The sequence below is a fragment of the Citrus sinensis genome, chromosome 9 (assembly GCF_022201045.2).
Source record: "Citrus sinensis cultivar Valencia sweet orange chromosome 9, DVS_A1.0, whole genome shotgun sequence".
Taxonomy (NCBI): Eukaryota; Viridiplantae; Streptophyta; class Magnoliopsida; order Sapindales; family Rutaceae; genus Citrus; species Citrus sinensis.
This window is the reverse complement of record NC_068564.1, coordinates 486,927-507,008: the sequence shown is the minus strand read 5'-3', so window position 1 is coordinate 507,008 and position 20,082 is coordinate 486,927. Positions and strand designations below refer to the sequence as shown.

The following is a 20,082-nucleotide window of genomic DNA, read 5'->3' as shown; positions in this document are numbered from 1 at the left end:
ATATAATTAATACTTGAAAGTATACTGTGAAATTAAGCCCCTAAACAGAGTCTAATCTTTGATCGGATTAATATTGGAGCAATGATATTTACCTATTAACTATATGTTTTTTAAACTTCCGTGATTCCCGCTGGTAAAAATCCAGCTCCCACAACTGATGAGATAATGGGTGATTATAAGAGTAATAAATTACATCTAAGACACGTAATCACTTAAGCCCAAGCGAAAGAAGCACCTGGAAAAGAGCATATTTACATGACGGATGCATATATAATGTTTCTACTAGGGATGGCAATTTGCGGATTTGGGCCGGGCTTTTTAAAGTCCAGGCCCAAGCCCGCATAATTCAAATGAAGCCTAGGTCCTTCAAAAGTCCGTCCAACTCGGGCCGGGCCTAGACGGGCCTGGGCCGGGCTCGGGCCGTACTTGGACTTTTAAAATTAATTATAAAATATTTTTTTACATTAAGAAAAATATTTAAATTAAAGATAATAATCTAATATATAAATAGAGTAATGGTCAAATACATAAAATACTAATAATACAACCTAATAAAATAACAAATACTAATATAAAAAATTAAACTAATTTAATATTTTGATTTTTTTTATTTAAATTAAATTTATTTTTTATTCATAAATTTAAAAAGCCCGGGTCAAGTCCGGGCTTTTTTGCTAAGCCCTTGTCCAGGCCCAACATATGTGGGCTTTGTAATATTTGAGCCCATATCCAGACCCACCAGTGCGGGCCGGGCTTGGCCGGGCCTGGGCCGGCCCGGGCGTTTTTGCCATCCCTAGTTTCTACAGGGATTCGCAGTTGTGGGCCTTTTTAAATATCCAACGGCCCATATAGGTTACCGAGTATATGGTACAGTTTGTCTCGGAGACCCACTACGTGGCGACACTGTGCAGCCAACCCTAGACACCCTTTTTTCACTCGGTCACCGCCGAATCCGCGGCAGCCATTCAGAGTATCTCCGGTGAGCTATTTGTTTTATTTTAATTTTTATTTTGAAGCTTATATCGTGCTCTGTTGCTGTTGTTTCGTACTAAATGTTTCAGAATGCTTGGTTATGTCTAGAGTAAATGCTGGATCTTTTTACAAGGGGCTTTTGCTTGTATTAAAGTTTTTTTTTTTTTTTTAATGTGTATGTTATAGGAGTAGGGGCTAATTTGTAAGGGAATCGAATGGGTACGAAACAGGCAATGACAAAATTTAAAGAGGTGAGAGCACTGAGACAATTCACTTTGGGTAAAGGGAAGTCCGCTGGTAGGAACTCCTCGGGGCGTATTACGATTTTTCACCGGGGGGGTGGTTCGAAGCGATTGCAGCGAAGAATTGATCTGAAACGTACCACTTCCTCTATTGGTATTGTTGAAAGGGTTGAATATGACCCTAATCGTTCCTCTTGGATCGCTCCTGTACGATGGATCGAAGGGGTTCAGATGCAGCAGAAGAAGTGCAACACCATAGAAGAGTTTGATCCGCCGCCGCTACGTAAGTTCTTCGAACCTACCACCGCCGCCATCAGCGGCAAATTTTCGTTCTCTTTCCTCTCCCAGAATGTGGATCAAAGAAAGGTAGCTTCCTTCTCACCTGGACTGATGGCGGCTGATGTAAATGCCATGGTTAGCATTCCTAGTTCGAAGAGCCCCTTTACGACTACTAGTGATAGCAAGGGTGCAGGAGGAAAAAGTAAAATAACTTGCGCAAAGGATGTCTTCTTTTCTGCATTCTCATCTCCAATGGCCAGTGGAGAGACTGCCTCCCTTTCCTACCCTAGGATGGCAGTAGCTGGAGCGAAGCCCACTTTCTTCGCCCCTCGAATGGTAGAGAAAGTCGGAGGAAGTGATAGCTCACCTGACCAAAGAGGGAAAAACACATTATCCCTTTGTGAGATCCAAAAGTGGAGAGCAGATAGCAGTTTCTGGGCACATCGGATCAAACCTAAGGCAGCACTTTCTTGGCAGGGTTTTAGGCGGCAAGATACTTTAGGGATTGTTGGAGCTGCTGAGCATAACAAATCAAAGCCAAAGACAGATCGCAGCTTGCCTGCCAAGCCCAAGGATGGAGCATGCAGAGTACCTGTCACTTATATAATAGCCAGTCATCAATTGGAAGCAGGCAAAATGGTGGTGAATTATGATGGGTCCAAACCTTCAACCGGTAACTTATTGCCATCTTGACAGAATGCCTATCTACACTAAGACTTTATTCAGACAGCAAAGAACGGCCGAGTGGATGGGGCATTCAGCTGGCCTGACTGCTTTTAGTTATAGGTATGAGACACTTGGTCTAAATTCTATAATTGGAAACTGCATACCATTAGACCCTCACATTTGCGTAACTCCTTTCCCCTTTTTCAATGAAGAGGACCCCTTCCCTCTGATAAGACGGAAAGAAAAGGAATACTTATTCTTCTATCAGTATCCCTTCTATTCTTTCTTTCAAATTTCTTAATGTACTTAGTTTTTCTTCAATTCCATCAATAATTAGTTGTTTTCAAACTAATTTACTTAAATGGTTACAAGCAAGTATCTGCCAATCATTTTGCAGCAAGTTAGAAAAGCCTACATTTGACGTGTTTTATTTTGCAAACTAAACTCGTTGTTAATTTAGTTGACTATGTAGCTATCCTGTTTGAAAACTACGAAAGTTGCGATGTCTATTAAAGCACTTTTTCAGGCTTATTATTGTCAAAAAGGTTTTTGTTATGACTCATTAGATAAAACTCAACTATAGGGAGAGAATTAAAAAATCTTGACTACAATACAATCTTAATAAAAAGAAAAACAACCAAATTTTGCATTTCAAGATTGGAAGCAGAGGATGATTCGAGTACAAATCTAGTATTTTTGGTTTTGCATCCGGTGCCTCTGTTAGATTGACTATAACTGAGATTAGTAGTAGATTCTTAGACGACAGTGATCTGTGAGTGCTTTTGGTATACTATGTTGTATTATTTAATGAATTATAATAATTGTGTACAGCTTTTGGTGTTATTGTACTGTATTAATTTTATATTAATATTACTTAAATTTATTACTGTTTTATTATTAATTATTAAATAATTATTTCTATATTAATTACTAATATATAAATATAATATTATATAGTTTATTAACTAAAAGAATATTATAATATCATTTATTTTATATTTTATTTATTATAATAAAACATATTTAATGCCTCAATTAATGGACGACAATGCCTCTATGTTCCAAACACACCCTGTGATCCTAAGAACTGCATAAATTTTGTGAAATGTAAGCTCTCTTTACAACTCTTTTGCAACATGCAAGTAATCTCAATGTTGCTTTGTTGATCACCATGCCTAGCTAGAATTGTATGGCTCTTACTATTGCACTCATGGTATTTGCTGTGAAATGATTGTGTAAAACCTGCATTGATTCCTGAAAATTGATCTTATGAATTAGCGTTACTTTTGTAACCTTTTAAATTGTAGGTTTCCTTTTAAATTGTAAGTTTCGTGCTGATCGCTAGAAGCTTACTTATCAAATTTTGTGTATAAATCAGGTACATTTAAGGCTTTACCATATGAAAAATTTATGACAATCTTATAAATGATTAGAAATTTCTAGGAAGCTGTACAGAAGATTTCAAATTAATAATTAAGATTTTATTTCCATTTGTATAGGATTATTTGATGTTACTTTACGTTCAGCGCGCGGTAATGTATTGTATTGTACTGCATTAGTTATGTTGTATTAGGTTGCATTGTATTATAATGTATTAAACTATACTGCAATATTACGTTTGGTGTATAGTGGATTGTATTATATAAAATAATATTTTTATTTTAATATTTTATATTAAATTAATAGCTTAAGATTCATTTATATTTTATTATTATTTATATTCAATTAATAATTTAAATTTTTATGATTAAAATAAATAATTTTCATTGTTGACTCTGCAAATCTTGTATATTATTAATGGGTAAAGACAATATAATGTAGGTCAGCAATGAAGTTATCCTTGTTCGGCTGGGTGCAAGTCTTCCGAGGTTGTTTGCAGTTTCTTTGCATTTCAACTTAATTGTTTTATGTCTATCTTATCAGATCACAGAAATACAAAGCTGCCGAATCAAAATTCCATCTTTACCAATGAATCAAATCAATAATACTAGAACTAACAAATTTCCCATGGATTAAAATCTACCGCATCTAATCCTATACAAGATGGAGCTGCAAATGCAATCCAAAACATTACAGGGCGTGGTTAAAAGCATATATACTGCGTATTGTGGTTTCTAAATTGGGTTTCTAGTAGGAGTAAGTAAGATATCGTACCTGATATGCATGTATAATGAATTCGACACAAACCAAAGCAACAAGTGAATAAAAAAAAAAAAGAAAAAGCCCCTAAACTAAACCAGAATGCTAGTTTTTTGTCAGAACTTCCCCCTTAAGCTTAAGAACCAGCAGCTCTCCGATCACCGCAATAGTAAGCGCACGATCTAACCAAATCCTCCAAGTATCCTGTTTCTTCCGTCTTGTAGTCCAGGCCATTAATTTCTTTAGCTCTTGCTAATGATACTTCTTCATCATCAGCAGCTTTAAACCTTTTGTGATGACCTGGCTGATCCTGTTCATTTCTAGCAGCAGATACCACCGGCGCAATAGCAATACTAGCACTCGCATACTGTTCTTGCATTCCATTAACAACCCGCTTATCATCATCGTCCTCCAAATCCTCTAAACAAATGCAGAGATTGGGATTAAAATAATCATAATCTGCATTTATTGCATCTTCAGATAATGAGAAAAGATTCGGAAGATTTTCAGCAAAACTCCAGTAGCTGTCCGATAGCTCAACTTCGCTCATGTTTCTGCTCACATGATTATCTGTAGCTACCATTGGCCCCGCATTGCTGTCATTCTTATTCTCTTCTTCATTCTTCACTTTCTTTTTGATCCGGCAAATAACGTAATCGCATTCGGCTTTAAATTTCATCTTGCAATACTGTTTCAGTACGTTGCCACCCAGCCGGTATTCATGCATCACCCATGTTGTACTTCCGGCTTCAGCATGTTCACGATGATCATCACAGCAGCATTTCTTTGGAATAAAGCTAAAGTTCTTTCTAGAACCTATAAGCACCTCATTATTATGACTGGTACTACTGGATGAGGATGACGACGACGACGACCAGTGGATTCCATTATCCTTTTGTGACTTCCATGTGCCACACTTTGTTACTCTATCGATTCTTGGATCCTTTTCAGACTTTCTGCGCAAAGCAATAAAAAAGTAGAGCATATTCTCTCCTTTCTCTTGGAATTGCTTCCTCCAAATATGGCATCCGTCATAAAGAGTGCACTCTATTAGTGCCTCATTGGAGGGGAGGCCATTACCACAGAGCTTCCCGAAGAGATAATCGCGAATGATCTGCTCATCGCTTGGATCAAAGAGTATCTTGTAACCCGAAGGCAACATATGATTACTAGATGCCATTACCTTAGGTGCCATAATTGGCCTAGCATTATTAATGTTGTTGTTATCCTTACTCTCTTTTTTATTCTTCACATTCTTGGAGACCCGGCACACTACAATGTCATTGGCGTTATTCAGTAGGATACCATCAAGCCTAAACTGGTACATCACCCACGACATTCCTCCCTTGACTTGATCATCATTCTTGGGCAAGAAGGTTAAGTTCTTCTTAGAACCTATATGCTGTTGGCTTTGACCATCAAGTATTCTCTTCTCTGTCTGTGACTTCCATGTGGCGCCGCATTTCGTTGTTCTGTCGATTTTCGAACCGTTTTCACTCTTTTTCTTCAATGGAGTGAAGAAGTATAAAATATTTTCTCCTCTCTCCTCGAAGTGCTTCTTCCAGTCATCGCTTTCGTCGTAAAGATCACAGTGGTCTACGATTGCTTCATCGGAGGGAAGGGGATTACCATAAACTTTATTGAATAGATAGTCACGAATTATCTGTTCATCCGTCGGAACGAAGGCTATCTTGAATCCCGAAGGTAACACGCAGTTTTGACAAGACATTCGTTCAAGATAGAGGAATGAGAACGATGTAAAAGAGAAAATCAAATATAGGAAACTAGGATAAAAGCAGATCGTACGTATATATATGTATACACTAAGACAAATAAATTAAGTAGCAGGACTTTAGGATTTCCTTAATCAAACAGGAAACCGTACTGTATTCGAAACAAATCAAGATTGGGGGTTGCGTTAATATCACGTTAACTAGTTTCTACAGAGTACTCATTAAACTACTTACACACTGCATGCACTTTGGCGAGCGCATGGGGTCTTTATTGCATGCAAATAATTTGAATGCATCTTAAAGCAGTTCGTTTTGTGAATATTCACACAGGCTGTTTGTTGTACCATAGAATTTTTCATGGACTTATTTTTAGCGTGTAGCTTAAAATTTGCGAAGTATGACACAGAACTCGACACAAGTGCACGTAATAAAAAAAATAAATGTATGATTATTAGTGACAAAAAGACTTTTTAATCCTTATAACCTGCTATTATTGTACGTAACGTGAGTGAAAGGGACTAATCCTATTGTGAGAGTACGTACGATTACCCATCTTATATGAACCTATTAGAAACACCCAGCTAACTAATCCCTTCGGTAGTGGTAAAATTAGCCATGTCAAGCCATGCAAAATAATTAACTTGACTTGAGATAACGCAATGGAACATCACAAATATGTAGAATGATGAATTCAGTGCAGGCTTAATGACGTGGTTTTGATTTTCAATAACAAAGAAAAGTAGGGTTGCCAAAATCTTGGTCCGAGTATTGCAATGCCTGGATCCGGTCCGGATGTAATTTTTAGATGTTTGGGTTGTGTTTTAATTCAGGTACTTGGATTTTATATTTTTTTAATATCATATACGTATTTTTTTGGTAATTTTATAAGTTTTGAATTTATTTCAATAAATTTTGACATGAAAATATAAACTTTAAATATTTAAAACTTTATATATGTGTAATAAATGAGTCAAATAAATATAAATATTTAAAATAATATATATTTTTTTATAAAATTTGAGTTTATCAAGTGATGCACAAGATCGATCCAGCTTCATACCCAGACCGAGAATTTACCTGGCTCACAACGCTTGGGTACGGTTTAGGTCCGAACCGAATGAGTATTTTTGACAGCCTTAAACAAAAGAGTCCCACAATGTTTAATGTTACGTCATTGTCATTGAGTACAGTAATCTCAAATTTGTAGGATATAATTCTTATTTATTTAGCGTGTTTACCTAATCAGATCGCGTGGCCTAATGGATAAGGCGCTCGCCTCCGGAGCGGGAGATTGTGGGTTCGAGTCCCATCGCGATCGGCTGATTTTGCATTTTATTTTTTGCGCAATTTTTGTACACTGTTATTTGCCAAACGGTCGCCCATAAATTGAATGAAATTCATTGAGTTAATATGCAAATGAAAATTGCACAACAGCTGATTACAACTGGGATCATTCTGGGGGGTATTATCTCTTGAATAAGAAAACAAGTACTGGAGCTAATGGTCGGTTTAACATCTGGAACTTGCAGCAAATCCAATCATCAACTGATAAACTTCTGGCAAATGCTTCAACAGCTTCAAGTTCCTCCCTGTATTAAGAAAAAGGTGAAAAGAAGTCTCTTAATATGTGTCTGGCAAATTCAAATACGATTAGCAGCCCGAGAATGCAAACAGATTTTATAAAACCTCACGAGCCGTATGAATTAGCAAGGAATGCATAGAACCTTATTTCTCTATTATGCTTGATAATTAATTCTAATAAAGATTGGATGACGAGGAGAAAAACAAGAACCTACAACAACGTATAAAGCCATTAAAATGATTATTTTCAAGCTTAATTTGTTACTATGCATGCTATTTGACTGTATTATGGTGAACATGCTTCTTCCTATCAGTAACAAGAAGGATGAATAACGTTGGAATCGGTCTCAAACAACCTGAATAGTTTATTAAAAGTGAGATTCAACTAGCGCTATCGGATGCAAACTAAATCAGCAATACCAATCATGTGAGAGAAAAGAAAATTTACCTTCCGCCAGGATGCCCCACGTATACCACCATGCTAATAAGACCCCCTGGTATTAGGATTCTCTCAGCAGCCTCCAATGCCATCTTTGTTGTTTCAGACGTTGTAATTACAGATTTGTCACCTCCTGGAAGGTAACCCAAGTTGAAAGCAACAAGCCTAAAACCACCCAAATAATGAAATTCTTATCAGAACAGCCTGATGAAGAAGTGCGACATTGTTCCCCTCAAACAATGTGCAGTAATATGACTAAACATAAGTTTGACAGTTTCTGTATCCATATTATGGGGTAAAAAATTTAAGTAGAGAAGATCATATAAAACTATTGTTGTTATATCTTATTCACAATACGCTGTTATATTTTAAGGTAAATATTCAGAACACAGTGTTGAACATTAAGATGTTTGTTTGCTTCTAATCAAGTGAGAGCAATTCTTAATGATAGTACTTTGCTGATTACATTTGCAAATGCGTTTACAACTAATATGCTTTGCACTACGCCAAAATTTATAAAATACTTGCAATAAATTCATGAGTTTTTTTTTTTTTAAAAAAAAAATGGAAACATGAAGTAAGAAGGCTGCTGCTAAATTTGCCAATATCCACTGATATTTCTCCTACATGAGTAACAAGAAAATCTTGAGTTGTAGCAAATACCTCACAGCGGTGCTTTTTGGAACAATTTCTTCCATTCTACTGTGACACATATTGAAGAGCTTGACTAGTCCTTTCTGCATAAATTTCAAAGACAGTAGGAACTGAACGAATAATGATAATCTATGAACAAAATAGTTGAACCACAAGATCAATATAAGTTAGCACCTCAGCCTTACTGGTGGTTTTGTCCAGCAAAGAAGAAGTACTTTTTAAAGCCTCGCTTTGAATGTCTAACCCATAAACACAACCAGCACTTGACTCATCAGCAACCATTTTGAGCATCATTAAAGTATCATAGCCATTGCCACATGTAGCATCAACCACTGTATCCCCTTTGCGGACTACATGTTTCCACACCCTGTGAATATCATGACACTTTCACAACACAAATAAAAAGTTTCCACAATATAAGAACAAAAAGAAGCAAGAAACTAAACTATAAAGTACACGAAAGCTTTACATTGATATTCTCTGAACCAATTGCCACGATAATTCCATTAGTAATGATCTTATATTTTATATTCTGAATCCTTAACAACAAACACAAGTTCAATACAAATATATTCGCAACATCTTGCTCTATAAACTCTAGAAACGCAAACAAATTCAATGACTGCACACCCCCTTCAAGTTGTAAATAGAGTTCTTTAGATATTTCACCAAATGAAAATGCTGAAGAAACAACAATTCACATTGTTAGAGAAAACAATTGACCCAAAAGCTTAAACTAATAGGTAAGGGTCCAACAATGGTATTAAAACCAAGTCCCAACAGACCTCCTCACATGAGACGTGACTGAGATAAGAGAAATTTTGAAGAAGAGAGCATGCAGATGCACCTAGAAGCAAGCTAAGAAATCAAAATTGAAATAACTGAAATATAGAGTCTGCACAACAGGAGAATTGAACTCTACAACTTAGCTCTATTACCATGACAAAGAAACCACTTGACCTAAAAAGAGAAGTGCCAGCAATAGTAATAGTACAAGTATTTTTAACGAACAGTTGCATGGCAGTAATAAGAGATGAGGAGTTGAGAAGATGGGCAGATAAGGATTTACAAGTGAGCCACTTCTGTTGCCTTCTTTTTGCCAAATACATAACCAACCAACTCATTCTCCAGTCCTGCAATTTCACCATTACGGGAAACAAAATATATATATATATATATATATATATATATATATATATTCAATCGGCAATAAAAAGAACGACCATTCAGCTGATTTTGACTGACCCATTTGCTGCTATTGTTATTAAAGTACCTGAAAGCGGAGAATCTTTACAAAGAGGAAGCGGTGTGCAATTGTTAGTAGAACAGCTTTGCTTTTGTTGAAAAGACGCAGCAGAACAGCAAGAAGAAGAGAAACGCAAAACGTTAACATTAGCTTTTGAAAGTGCAGCAGCAGGGAAAGGCAAGAGGGTGTTTCTGGGAATTGCAAAAGAAAGTGATCGTGACCAACATCTCAAAGATAGCGTCATGTATCGACCCATATTTGTAGCGAATAAATAAATAAATCAGCTAATAATAATACCATGCCTGAAAATTGGTAAGCTCGTCACAGCGGAGAACCGTACCGGGAAAGTCTGAAAAATCTGTGTGCAATGGTCGGTGAAAATACTAAATCGCCCTTATGGAATCGCCATGCATTTGTCGATTGATTTGATGACATGCGCGCAAAACGAAGGCAAGGAGGTTTTTTTTCATTCCAAACTTTTCTTAAATCATTTTAATTTTAATTTGTTGCATGTATACATTTATAAATTCAAATTTATCTTACAATAACCTTAATTATGATATTAAACGGGTAAACTTAACACCGAAAATAAATTATAATATACATCACAATCAATCGGGATAACAAAGTATGCCTCTATTTGGCCGTTGAAGCAGTCCGTAGTTTAATAGCATTCTGAAGAATATTGCCTGAAAACATCATTCAAGAAACAATGGAAATATTGTAGTGCCAGGATTCATGCATTATCTAACAATCATCAACGGCTCATTGTGATCAGAAAGGAACAAGAACTTGACTTCAGGAAACTTATAGCCTTACCATCACAATGTTCCAAAATGGGATCAAATCCAGAAAAATGCATCACCATTGATGCCTGTGAGAAAGAATTTATTTTTACTCTTACAGCATCTACAAAACCAACTCTAATGATAAAGTTTAACTTTTATCCACTCTGGGCTGACAACCAGCCACACATACAACTCTGGAAATGGCACATTTAAAAAAGGAAAGTCCAGGAACTGGGTTTAAGCATCATCAAGAGCAAGCACACCAGGGAGTGTTTTGCCCTCAAGGAGCTCTAAGCTGGCTCCACCTCCAGTGGAGATATGGCTCATCTTGTCAGCCAGACCAACCTTCTCTACGGCTGCAACTGAGTCACCTCCTCCAATGATTGTGGTCACTCCCTTCCCGCTGAGCTCCGCAAGCTTCTTGGCAATTGCCTGCAAAGAGAAAAGTGTATTTCTTAGTTTCTATCCGCAGTAACAGTTGGGTATGATCAGAAATTGCAAGCACAATCCATACCTCAGTGCCAGCAGCAAATTTATCAAATTCAAACACACCCATAGGTCCATTCCAGATGATGGTTTTAGTAGTATCCAAAGCTTCACTGAATGACTTGATGGCATCAGGTCCAACATCCAAGCCCATCCAACCATCTGGAATTGCCGTTGCTGGCACCACCTGTAAGTACATTACATTCACATAAAAACCCGTCAAACCATTTCACATTTCTTTTTGCATGATCTAGCCTAATGTACTGTTTTCTGCAACCAAGGAGGATTATCATGCACACCGTGTCCAGAAAGACCAAGAGGAAGGCTATAATAATCTAATATTTGCCATAATTTCTATTAAAATGGTTTTGCTCATTGCCTTTTACTTGGAAGCGAAAATTTACTGTCAATAAAACAAATCATCTGATTGAACAAACCTTGCTGTTGGCATCAGCAGCAAACTTGTCAGCAATAACAACATCAGTAGGGAGCAGAAGAGACACCCCTTTAGATTTGGCCTTCTCCATAAGTGACGTACCGAGATCAAGCTTGTCTTCCTCAACAAGGGATGAACCAACAGAGTGTCCTTGGGCCTTGTAAAAGGTAAAGATCATTCCTCCACCGAGCAATAGAATGTCAACCTTCTCCAAAAGTGATTCAATAACACCGATCTTAGTTGACACCTTTGAACCACCAACAATGGCAGCAAATGGTTTCTTGGGATTTGAAACAGCTCCAACAAGATAATCTAGTTCCTAAAATCAAAAAACAAGATAAAACATCAAGTGGTTGCAAATGTTTTCTCAACTTAATGGCATCATCAGAATATTATATAATGGTGATATTGTCATCATATGAACCCACCAAACATTTTTTCTCTTAACTTATGGTATCACCAAAATATTATATAATAGCACATGTAAACCCACCAAAAACATGTGAAGTCAAAGCAAAGAAAACAAAATTTCAAGAATGTGACACAAAATAAAGGAGTACAATGTCGTAGCTAAGTACCTTTTGCATAAGGAAACCAGCCACAGAAGGCTTCAAGAACTTAGCCACACCCTCAGTGGAAGCATGGGCTCTATGGGCAGATCCGAATGCATCATTAACATAGAGATCTGCAAGAGAAGCTAGCTTCTTAGCAAACTCTGGGTCATTCTTCTCTTCCTCCTTATGGAACCTCACATTTTCGAGGAGCAAGACGCCCCCTTCGGGAATTTCAGCCACCATTTTTTCAACTTCTTCACCAATGCAGTCGTTTGCCATTTTAACCTACAGTACAACAGGTAAAATCGATGAGCACAAAGTATCAAATGAGGAAAATGTACAAAAATTAAGAATCACTGTTTTAAGACGAGATAGGAAGGAAGGACAAACCTCAACTCCAAGAAGTTCAGAAAGCCTTGGCACAAGAGGTTTCAAGCTGTACTTGGGTGTAACACCCTTTGGACGCCCCTGAAAACAAGAAGACAACAAAGTCATGAGACACAAATTAAACTCTGGAAGCAAGAGTAGACAAAAGTAAGAACACAAATGACTTCTAAAATTAAACAACACAAAATATGATTAGGTTTCAAAGAAAGTAAATGAGCGAACCCATCCATGCACCCCACTTCATCACTGCTAAGGAAACAAAAGAAAGGACAAAACAATTTTCAACTTTATGCCCTTGTGCACCCACATCTTCAACAGTTTACACATGGCCTCCCATTTTTCAACTATACGCACCTCTAACAAAAATCCCCACAACAGCTGTGATTTATTAGAACCTAGTATTGAAGTTTATCAAAATTAAGACTCAGCATCTCTGAAATGACACTACTTCAGAACCCATTAAATTCAGAGCTATAGGCCAAATCAAGTAGGAGGGCACCTCTTTAAGGGGTGGAAGGGGAAGGAAACTGAAATGGTTGCAATTTTCCACTTTTTGCTTTTGGTATCCTTCAACAAGGAAGGTGGAGGAGCTATGGCACACTAATTTTATCATTATTTCCTTGTGTGTCTGAAGTTGTAAAAACTTTATCCAAAATTATAATCTATAAGTAAAACCAGGGTAAATATGACTATTATTTCCATCCCTTTTACCCAATAGAAGGATAAATTTTTTCCCATCTTTGGAAGGAATCATTCACCTTCCATTTTTCTGCAACCAATAAGGGCATAAATGTCAAGGGTAGAGGAGCCACTGCACACTAATTTTGTCATTACTTCCTTGTATGTCTAAAGTTGTAAAAACTTTATCCAAAATTATAATCTATATGTAAAACCAGGGTAAATATGACTATTATTTCCATCCTTTTTACCCAATAGAAGGATCTATTTTTTCCTGTCTTTGGAAGGAATCCTTCACCTTCCATTTTTCTCCAATAAATAAGGGCATAAATGTCCAGTTAAGGTTGGTTAAATCTTCAATTTGATTATTTTCTACAGTCATGAAGAAATCAATATACTTATCAAACAATGCTAGCACCAGTTATTTATTTCCTGTCTTAGAGTTAACATATAAATTGCAAGAATGGTTTGTCCACTCATTTACATATAATTGAGAGAATAGTTTTTCCAACTGCTTCTACCAAATTATGTAGTTATGAACAAATGGTGTTATCAAGATATGGTGACAGGCAACCCAAATATAACTTATTGAAAGAAACAACAAACAACGACACAACAAAATAATAAAGACAAAACAAGATAACTGCAGAAAAAGAAAAAATGATGACCAAAAGAAACAATAAGGATCATGTTGCAACAAAATAAGGAAACTGATAAGTGATAAGACTGACAGTCTCAAACTCCAATTACAGTTTAGAGACTCATTAGCTCATCCCGAGGCAGTTAAAGCCAAAAATCCATCCACTCACATCTATTACACAACACAAGGTAAGACCGGTAAGGTATGAGAGCATTACGTAATTAAATATCCATTTTCAATGTTGCCATTATATAATATTTGATGTACACATTAGTAGTCAAAAGAGAATAGATGGCGAAATCAAGCAATAGAATTGGCACAATAAAGCTCAAGCAGCCATATCTACAGGCAGAGATTCAGTCCTAAAATGCAATAATTTACAACTAGATATGATGGAATCAAATATAACACCAAGTTCAAACACATCACATTGATTTCCATCAAGCATCAAAATATAAAAAATTCATCATTCGAGTAGGTTATCAATAATGCAATCAGAAAACCAAGTTCCTACCAATTAAAGCAAAATAATATTTTCCAATAAAACAATAGCAAAAGCAGAAGCAGCTTAGACAGTTTATAAGAATGTTTAAAAAGTTTTGACAGCAGATCCATATAAACATCAAAGCAAAATGCACATGTACCAAAAAACTAAAATAGGTCTATAAATTCCCTTGTTAGAAAGAAAAATTATTTCATGAAAAAAACAATTAGATAGGTCCTAAAAAAATAACATTACGGAAAACTACAAAAATAAACTGCAAAAACTAAGATCAACCAAGTAAAAATTCACCAAAAAAAAAACAAAAAAAAAACCCAGAAAGCTGAAGGCATGAACTGAAGAAATACACCAAATTGGAGATAATAACTTTGGGGGCATGACATGCAAATGAGAGAATAAAAAAGGGATCTTTATAAAACTGAACTGCATAAAATTATTTAAAAAAAAATTAAGATCGACCCAGTTAAAATTCACCAAAAACCGCAAAACCCCAGAAAGCAAAACGCATGAATTCAAGTAATGAAAGGAGAAATATACCAAGTGACTGGAGAGAATGACTTTGGCGCCATGACCCATCAGGTATTTGATAGTGGGAACAGCAGCACGGACTCTGTTGTCATCGGTGATATTCAAGTTGTCATCCAACGGCACGTTCAGATCCACTCGTACGAACACTCTCTTTCCCTTCAAATCAGCTTCTTTTAGAACGCTTACACTCTTCTTGGCGGCCATTTTGATTCGATCAAACACCTACACAAACAAGTGAAAATCAAACGGTTTGATTATAAAAATTGATCCTAGAAATGTTGAAAGTGGATTGCGATAAGATGAGAAACGTACGAGATCAGAGAAATCGAGAAAGGGTTTTGGTTAGATTTTGGAATGAGATCGAAGATTGGTGAACGCTAAGTGAGTAAAATCATGAAAAATTCGTGAAGGATTTATTAAATTTATAGACTAGTAGTAGACAGAGTAAAGGGTGCTTTGGTAAATCATGTAATCTTTTCTCTATTTATTGGAATTATCACTTGTTCCAAACTTCCAATTGGTTTTTTTTTTTTTTTTTTTGACTTTTGTTGCAAATATATACATTTTGAACAACATTTTAATTGACATCTCCGTTTATTACACGATTCCGGTATGTTAATTTGACATTTTCAATTACAGTATTTTTGTAAATTAAAACAATATTTTGATCTATTTCTATAAATTTGTAATTTTAGAGTTTAATATCAATTCAGAAATAATATAAAAATAGATGGAATTTTCCAAAATTGGGTTCTTTGAGTTTTCTTGGGTTACAAGGTGCGCTGGCTTGTGGAACCTTCTGTGGGCTGAGGGTGAAACCATGGGCTAGTTACCTAGTTCTAGAAGATAGTTTTCTTTTGGGGAATTTTTTATACTACGAGCGAAAAGGAAAATTCAGAAAGGAATATTCTGTTATGCCGTAATTCTTCTCTATTAATATTCCAATTATTTAGATTTGACCCAAGATAGATGCATGCGGCCTGAGGCATGGGTGTTCATTTGAAAAATTAGACCAATGCTTTTGAAAACTTGTTTAATTTAATGTTTTGTTTAGTTTCAAGTATTTTTAATTGGACATCAAGCAAACAAAAATTTGCATAGTTTAGTGTTAGCCAAATTTAATCCATGTATAAAAATATTTTACTTTCAATAAGAGCAAATAGTCTTATTAGCTGTGGGTTATCGGTGCCGACAAATTCATTTGGATTGACGAAAGAAGCCATAATTTCGTTAGAAAAATTAGTGCTCTCTACATTTGTTCCCAAAGCCCTCAGGCAGAAGCCAATTTTGTATAATTCATAGAAAGTGGATGGTATGATCTAACTCTATATTGACTCAGATAATATTAATGAACCAAACTGGCTTTGAGAAATTAGTGTCTAAAAATCATTGCCTATCATTTTCGTGCTTTCAAAGAAAGTGAGAGGCATCTAAAAATCAGTAAAGATCTCTCATTTTTGTGGCTTGAACTTGTGGTGATGTTTTGTGGCTTGAACTCAAGAACATCATGTGAGCAGACTTGCGGATAAGTCCTTTCCCATCAAGGTATCATATCGACATCATATGTACTGGTTAGTCAGGAACACAAATAGTCTTAGCAACAGTAGTTTTCATGGTTGGAGACAAAAGGACCAACTAAAATGATGCTCACAAAACATACAAGATCACAAAGTGAATAGCAGCAAATACTGAGGAAAATAGCCAATTTATTTGAAAAAGATTGGGTGGCTCTGCTTGCCCTATCCATACAGTGATTGGTAGCAATTTCAGCAAGAATGGGACCATACATTGATCACAAAGGTGAAAATTTACAAGATGAACTCATATCTTCCTACAAGGTTTTCATTTCTCGTTTACAAACATAAATCACATTGAAAAGTGGGCCAAAAAGAATAATAATAATAATAATAATTTTGATCTTACACGGCAACTGGTGTAGCTTCATCAAGAGCAACGACACCTGGAAGCTCTTTGCCTTCCAACAACTCCAAACTGGCACCACCACCAGTTGATATGTGGCTCATGACACCGGCAACTCCAACTTTTTCAACGGCGGCTACAGAGTCTCCACCTCCAATGATTGTTGTTACGCCCTTGCCACTGAGGTCTGCTAGCTTCTTTGCGATTGCCTGCAAGCAGAATCACTATTTTAGTTGGCTGTCTATCGATTCCAAAACAGATGGGCAGGTGCTCTAAATCAGATGTGGTAGGGTTTGGATTGAGTTTAACAGGTTGCCTTGTGGAGTGCGTCAATATGGTTGATGAATACATAAAAACTTGTAATAGATGCATTGCTCGGCCAATTTGGAGCACAAGATCACTTCTACTGTAGGTTTTTATGCATTTTGGATAAAGATCTAGATTTCACATTGAATGTCAACCTAAAAGCAGGGCATGTCGTATGCTATAATTGGTATCAAATGGAACATTTTGCTAATTGTATATACATCTGGGAATGCAAAGAAAATAGAAGCATGATTCTGATATAAACAGAACCATGAATAGCAATATGAAAAACAATGCCAAGCATTTCTTGCATACCTCTGTTCCAACAGCGAACTTGTCAAACTCAAACACTCCCATTGGGCCATTCCAGATGACAGTTTTGGTAGTATCTAAAGCTTCGTTGAATGTCTTAACAGAATCTGGTCCAATATCCAATCCCATCCAGCCATCAGGAATGGCAGTTGCTGGCACAACCTGCATATGTAGCAAACCAGTGCTAACCTCATTCTCCACAAGTATGACAGATTCATAGAGCTTTAAATCATAAAACATTTGGAATTGGTACCTAATTTCTTAAACTAAAGTTGACAATGGTTTCCATCACTGTATTTAGTAAGATTAATTCTGCAGACATGGAAATGCAAATGCCAGAAGAAAAGCAGCCTTTATAAACAAAATTACTTATAGGAGTTTAGGAAACAAACCTTGCTGTTTGCGTCAGGAGCAAATTTGTCAGCAATTACCACATCAGAGGGTAACAAAAGATTAACACCTTTAGCCTTGGCCTTTGCAAGAAGTGTTGTAGCAAGGTCAAGCTTATCCTCCTCAACGAGAGATGAACCCACTGAGATTCCTTGTGCCTTGTAAAATGTGAAGATCATTCCTCCACCAAGGAGTAGGATATCACATGTTTCTAGGAGTGACTCAATAACTCCAATCTTGGATGAGACCTTTGAACCGCCCACAATGGCAGCAAATGGCCTCTTTGGGCTTGAAACCGCCCCAACAAGGTAGTCCAGTTCCTGAAACAAGAGATGAAAAGAAAAAAGATTAACATAACCTGAAGTCCAGTGAAAAAATTGAAGAAATTTTCTTAAAGATAAGATTAAGAAGAACAAGAACTCAAAGTCCCACCTTCTGCAAGAGGAAACCAGCAACAGAAGGCTTCAAATATTTTGTGACTCCCTCAGTTGAGGCATGGGCTCTGTGAGCGGTCCCAAAAGCATCGTTGACATAGAGATCTGCCAAAGAGGCAAGCTTCTTGGCAAACTCAGGATCGTTTTTTTCCTCCTCTTTGTAGAACCTCACGTTTTCAAGAAGAAGAACACCGCCTTCAGGAAGTGAGGCTACAAGCTTTTCTACCTCTGGACCAATGCAGTCATCAGCCTTCACAACCTGTTAGATCACAGAGAAAAACACTAGGTATTATTATCCATCTAATTATACAAAATTTCATTATCATCCTCTTAAGCTACCATTTAAAAACAAACTTTATGCCATATGTACCTGAATGCCCAGGAGTTCAGAAAGACGAGGCACAAGAGGAGCCAAACTGAATTTCGGAGTAACACCCTTTGGTCTTCCCTGAAAAACAAATCAAAAACATTAATTTAGTTCATCAAGCAATTACTTGGCTTCAAAGCCAACAGTAAAGCTCATTCCATTCATGGCCAAATAAGTAAGAAAGACATTTGGTTACTATATGAGTGCTTGTTAAATCAACTAATGAAATCTTCTCCCGCTGGAATCTGGAATTCAGTTCAAACACAAATAGTTGACTTTTGATCTGTTATGCTTCTATGTAATGTTCAAATCTACTTCTACTTAGCCGCTAATGTTTACCACCTACTCACTCACTTACACTTGACTGCTAATGCTTTCATTAAAAGCTACGACAACTCAATCCAAAACAATACCATTAATTTTTCATATCCAAAAACTTCCAACTATGCAAAAAAAAAAAAAAAAAAAAACTCATACAAAATCTAAATCAAAATCTTAAAAAAAAAAAACCGTTAAAATGCACATACCAAGTGGCTAGAAAGAATGACTTTAGCTCCATTTTGAATCAAATGCTTGATGGTGGGAACAGCAGCTCTGATTCTAGTATCATCAGTAATGTTCTGATTATCATCCAAAGGCACATTCAAGTCAGCTCTTACAAACACCTTCTTCCCTTTCAAATCAGCTCCACTCAACTCCCCCACGCTCTTCTTCGCCATCGACACCACCGCACGAGTGCCCTTCGTCTTAATCGAGCTCAGCCTCGACGCCACATGGCAGGTCAGCAGCGGGTCGGCTGCGGAGAACCCCAGCCTGCGGGATGCTGAAGTGGGCATGCGCAGGAAGGAGGCGCGTGGGGAAGAAAGGGATGAACTTGCGGCGGTTTTGACGAGAGAGAAAGTAGTGGGAGCGGTGGCTGAAGCCATTGATGTGGCGGGAGTGGAGGGGCGTAGTAAAGGCGCAAAAGATTGAAACTTTGTCGACAAAGTGGGGAAATGGGAAGTGGGTTTTGGTTTGATTGAAGAATGGGGAAGGAAAATGTGTGGGGAAGATGAAGAAGATGTGGACGTGAAGAGCGAGGAGGAAAAACGATTGGGTGATATTGGAGATTTCTCTTATCGTTGAGGAGAGGTCCAAGATGATCGATACGATGACGATGCTTTTCAAGTTTATGATATAAAAATTGAGTAATGTATGCCGTCACTTGTTTAAACGGCACTACACACACTCCCCATTAAATTTAATACAACTTCGAATTGTTTGTAAATTGGTATGCATCGTTGAAGTTCACTTTCAAAACGAGTACAACTTCTCATTAGAATCATATATAGCATGATGATCATCATATAAATGGTTGCATTTTGATTTTGATTTTTTTTTTTCAGCGAAAATATCAAATACAA

The 20,082-nt window shown here is 36.8% G+C and overlaps 4 protein-coding genes and 1 non-coding gene across 9 annotated transcripts; 2 read left to right on the top strand and 3 right to left on the bottom strand.

Moving 5' to 3' along the window:
• Window positions 1-849: 849 nt before the first annotated feature.
• LOC102625342 (60S ribosomal protein L2, mitochondrial) lies at window positions 850-2,521 on the top strand. The gene is made up of 2 exons (XM_006475277.4): window positions 850-979; window positions 1,159-2,521. Exon 2 carries the CDS (start codon window positions 1,188-1,190, stop codon window positions 2,184-2,186), a length of 999 nt encoding a protein of 332 aa, XP_006475340.1. The 5' UTR covers window positions 850-979; window positions 1,159-1,187; the 3' UTR covers window positions 2,187-2,521.
• Window positions 2,522-7,276: 4,755 nt separating this feature from the next.
• TRNAR-CCG (transfer RNA arginine (anticodon CCG)) lies at window positions 7,277-7,349 on the top strand. Its single transcript has one exon. It is a non-coding gene; the product is annotated as a tRNA-Arg (tRNA).
• A 64-nt stretch (window positions 7,350-7,413) lies between these two features.
• On the bottom strand, window positions 7,414-10,598 carry LOC102612041 (uncharacterized). Of its 5 annotated transcripts, none has more exons than XM_025093675.2 (7): window positions 10,249-10,598; window positions 9,979-10,142; window positions 9,717-9,838; window positions 8,880-9,072; window positions 8,715-8,788; window positions 8,061-8,216; window positions 7,414-7,620 (listed from the first exon to the last, which is right to left on the bottom strand). In XM_025093675.2, the coding sequence occupies exons 2-7, from the start codon at window positions 10,096-10,098 to the stop codon at window positions 7,497-7,499; spliced, it is 789 nt and encodes a 262-aa protein (XP_024949443.1). In that variant the 5' UTR covers window positions 10,099-10,142; window positions 10,249-10,598; the 3' UTR covers window positions 7,414-7,496. The 5 variants fall into 5 exon arrangements, with proteins under 5 accessions (XP_024949443.1, XP_024949444.1, XP_024949445.1 ...); XM_025093676.2 differs by having other exon boundaries at window positions 10,254-10,598; XM_025093677.2 differs by having other exon boundaries at window positions 10,292-10,598.
• A 150-nt stretch (window positions 10,599-10,748) lies between these two features.
• LOC102611752 (phosphoglycerate kinase, cytosolic) lies at window positions 10,749-15,430 on the bottom strand. The gene is made up of 7 exons (XM_006493727.4): window positions 15,263-15,430; window positions 14,960-15,172; window positions 12,606-12,683; window positions 12,240-12,500; window positions 11,663-11,980; window positions 11,254-11,412; window positions 10,749-11,171 (listed from the first exon to the last, which is right to left on the bottom strand). The coding sequence occupies exons 2-7, from the start codon at window positions 15,152-15,154 to the stop codon at window positions 10,977-10,979; spliced, it is 1,206 nt and encodes a 401-aa protein (XP_006493790.1). The 5' UTR covers window positions 15,155-15,172; window positions 15,263-15,430; the 3' UTR covers window positions 10,749-10,976.
• Window positions 15,431-16,636: 1,206 nt separating this feature from the next.
• LOC102611457 (phosphoglycerate kinase, chloroplastic) lies at window positions 16,637-19,983 on the bottom strand. The gene is made up of 6 exons (XM_006493726.3): window positions 19,207-19,983; window positions 18,683-18,760; window positions 18,311-18,571; window positions 17,881-18,198; window positions 17,492-17,650; window positions 16,637-17,079 (listed from the first exon to the last, which is right to left on the bottom strand). The coding sequence occupies exons 1-6, from the start codon at window positions 19,603-19,605 to the stop codon at window positions 16,870-16,872; spliced, it is 1,425 nt and encodes a 474-aa protein (XP_006493789.1). The 5' UTR covers window positions 19,606-19,983; the 3' UTR covers window positions 16,637-16,869.
• Between the last annotated feature and the right edge of the window lie 99 nt (window positions 19,984-20,082).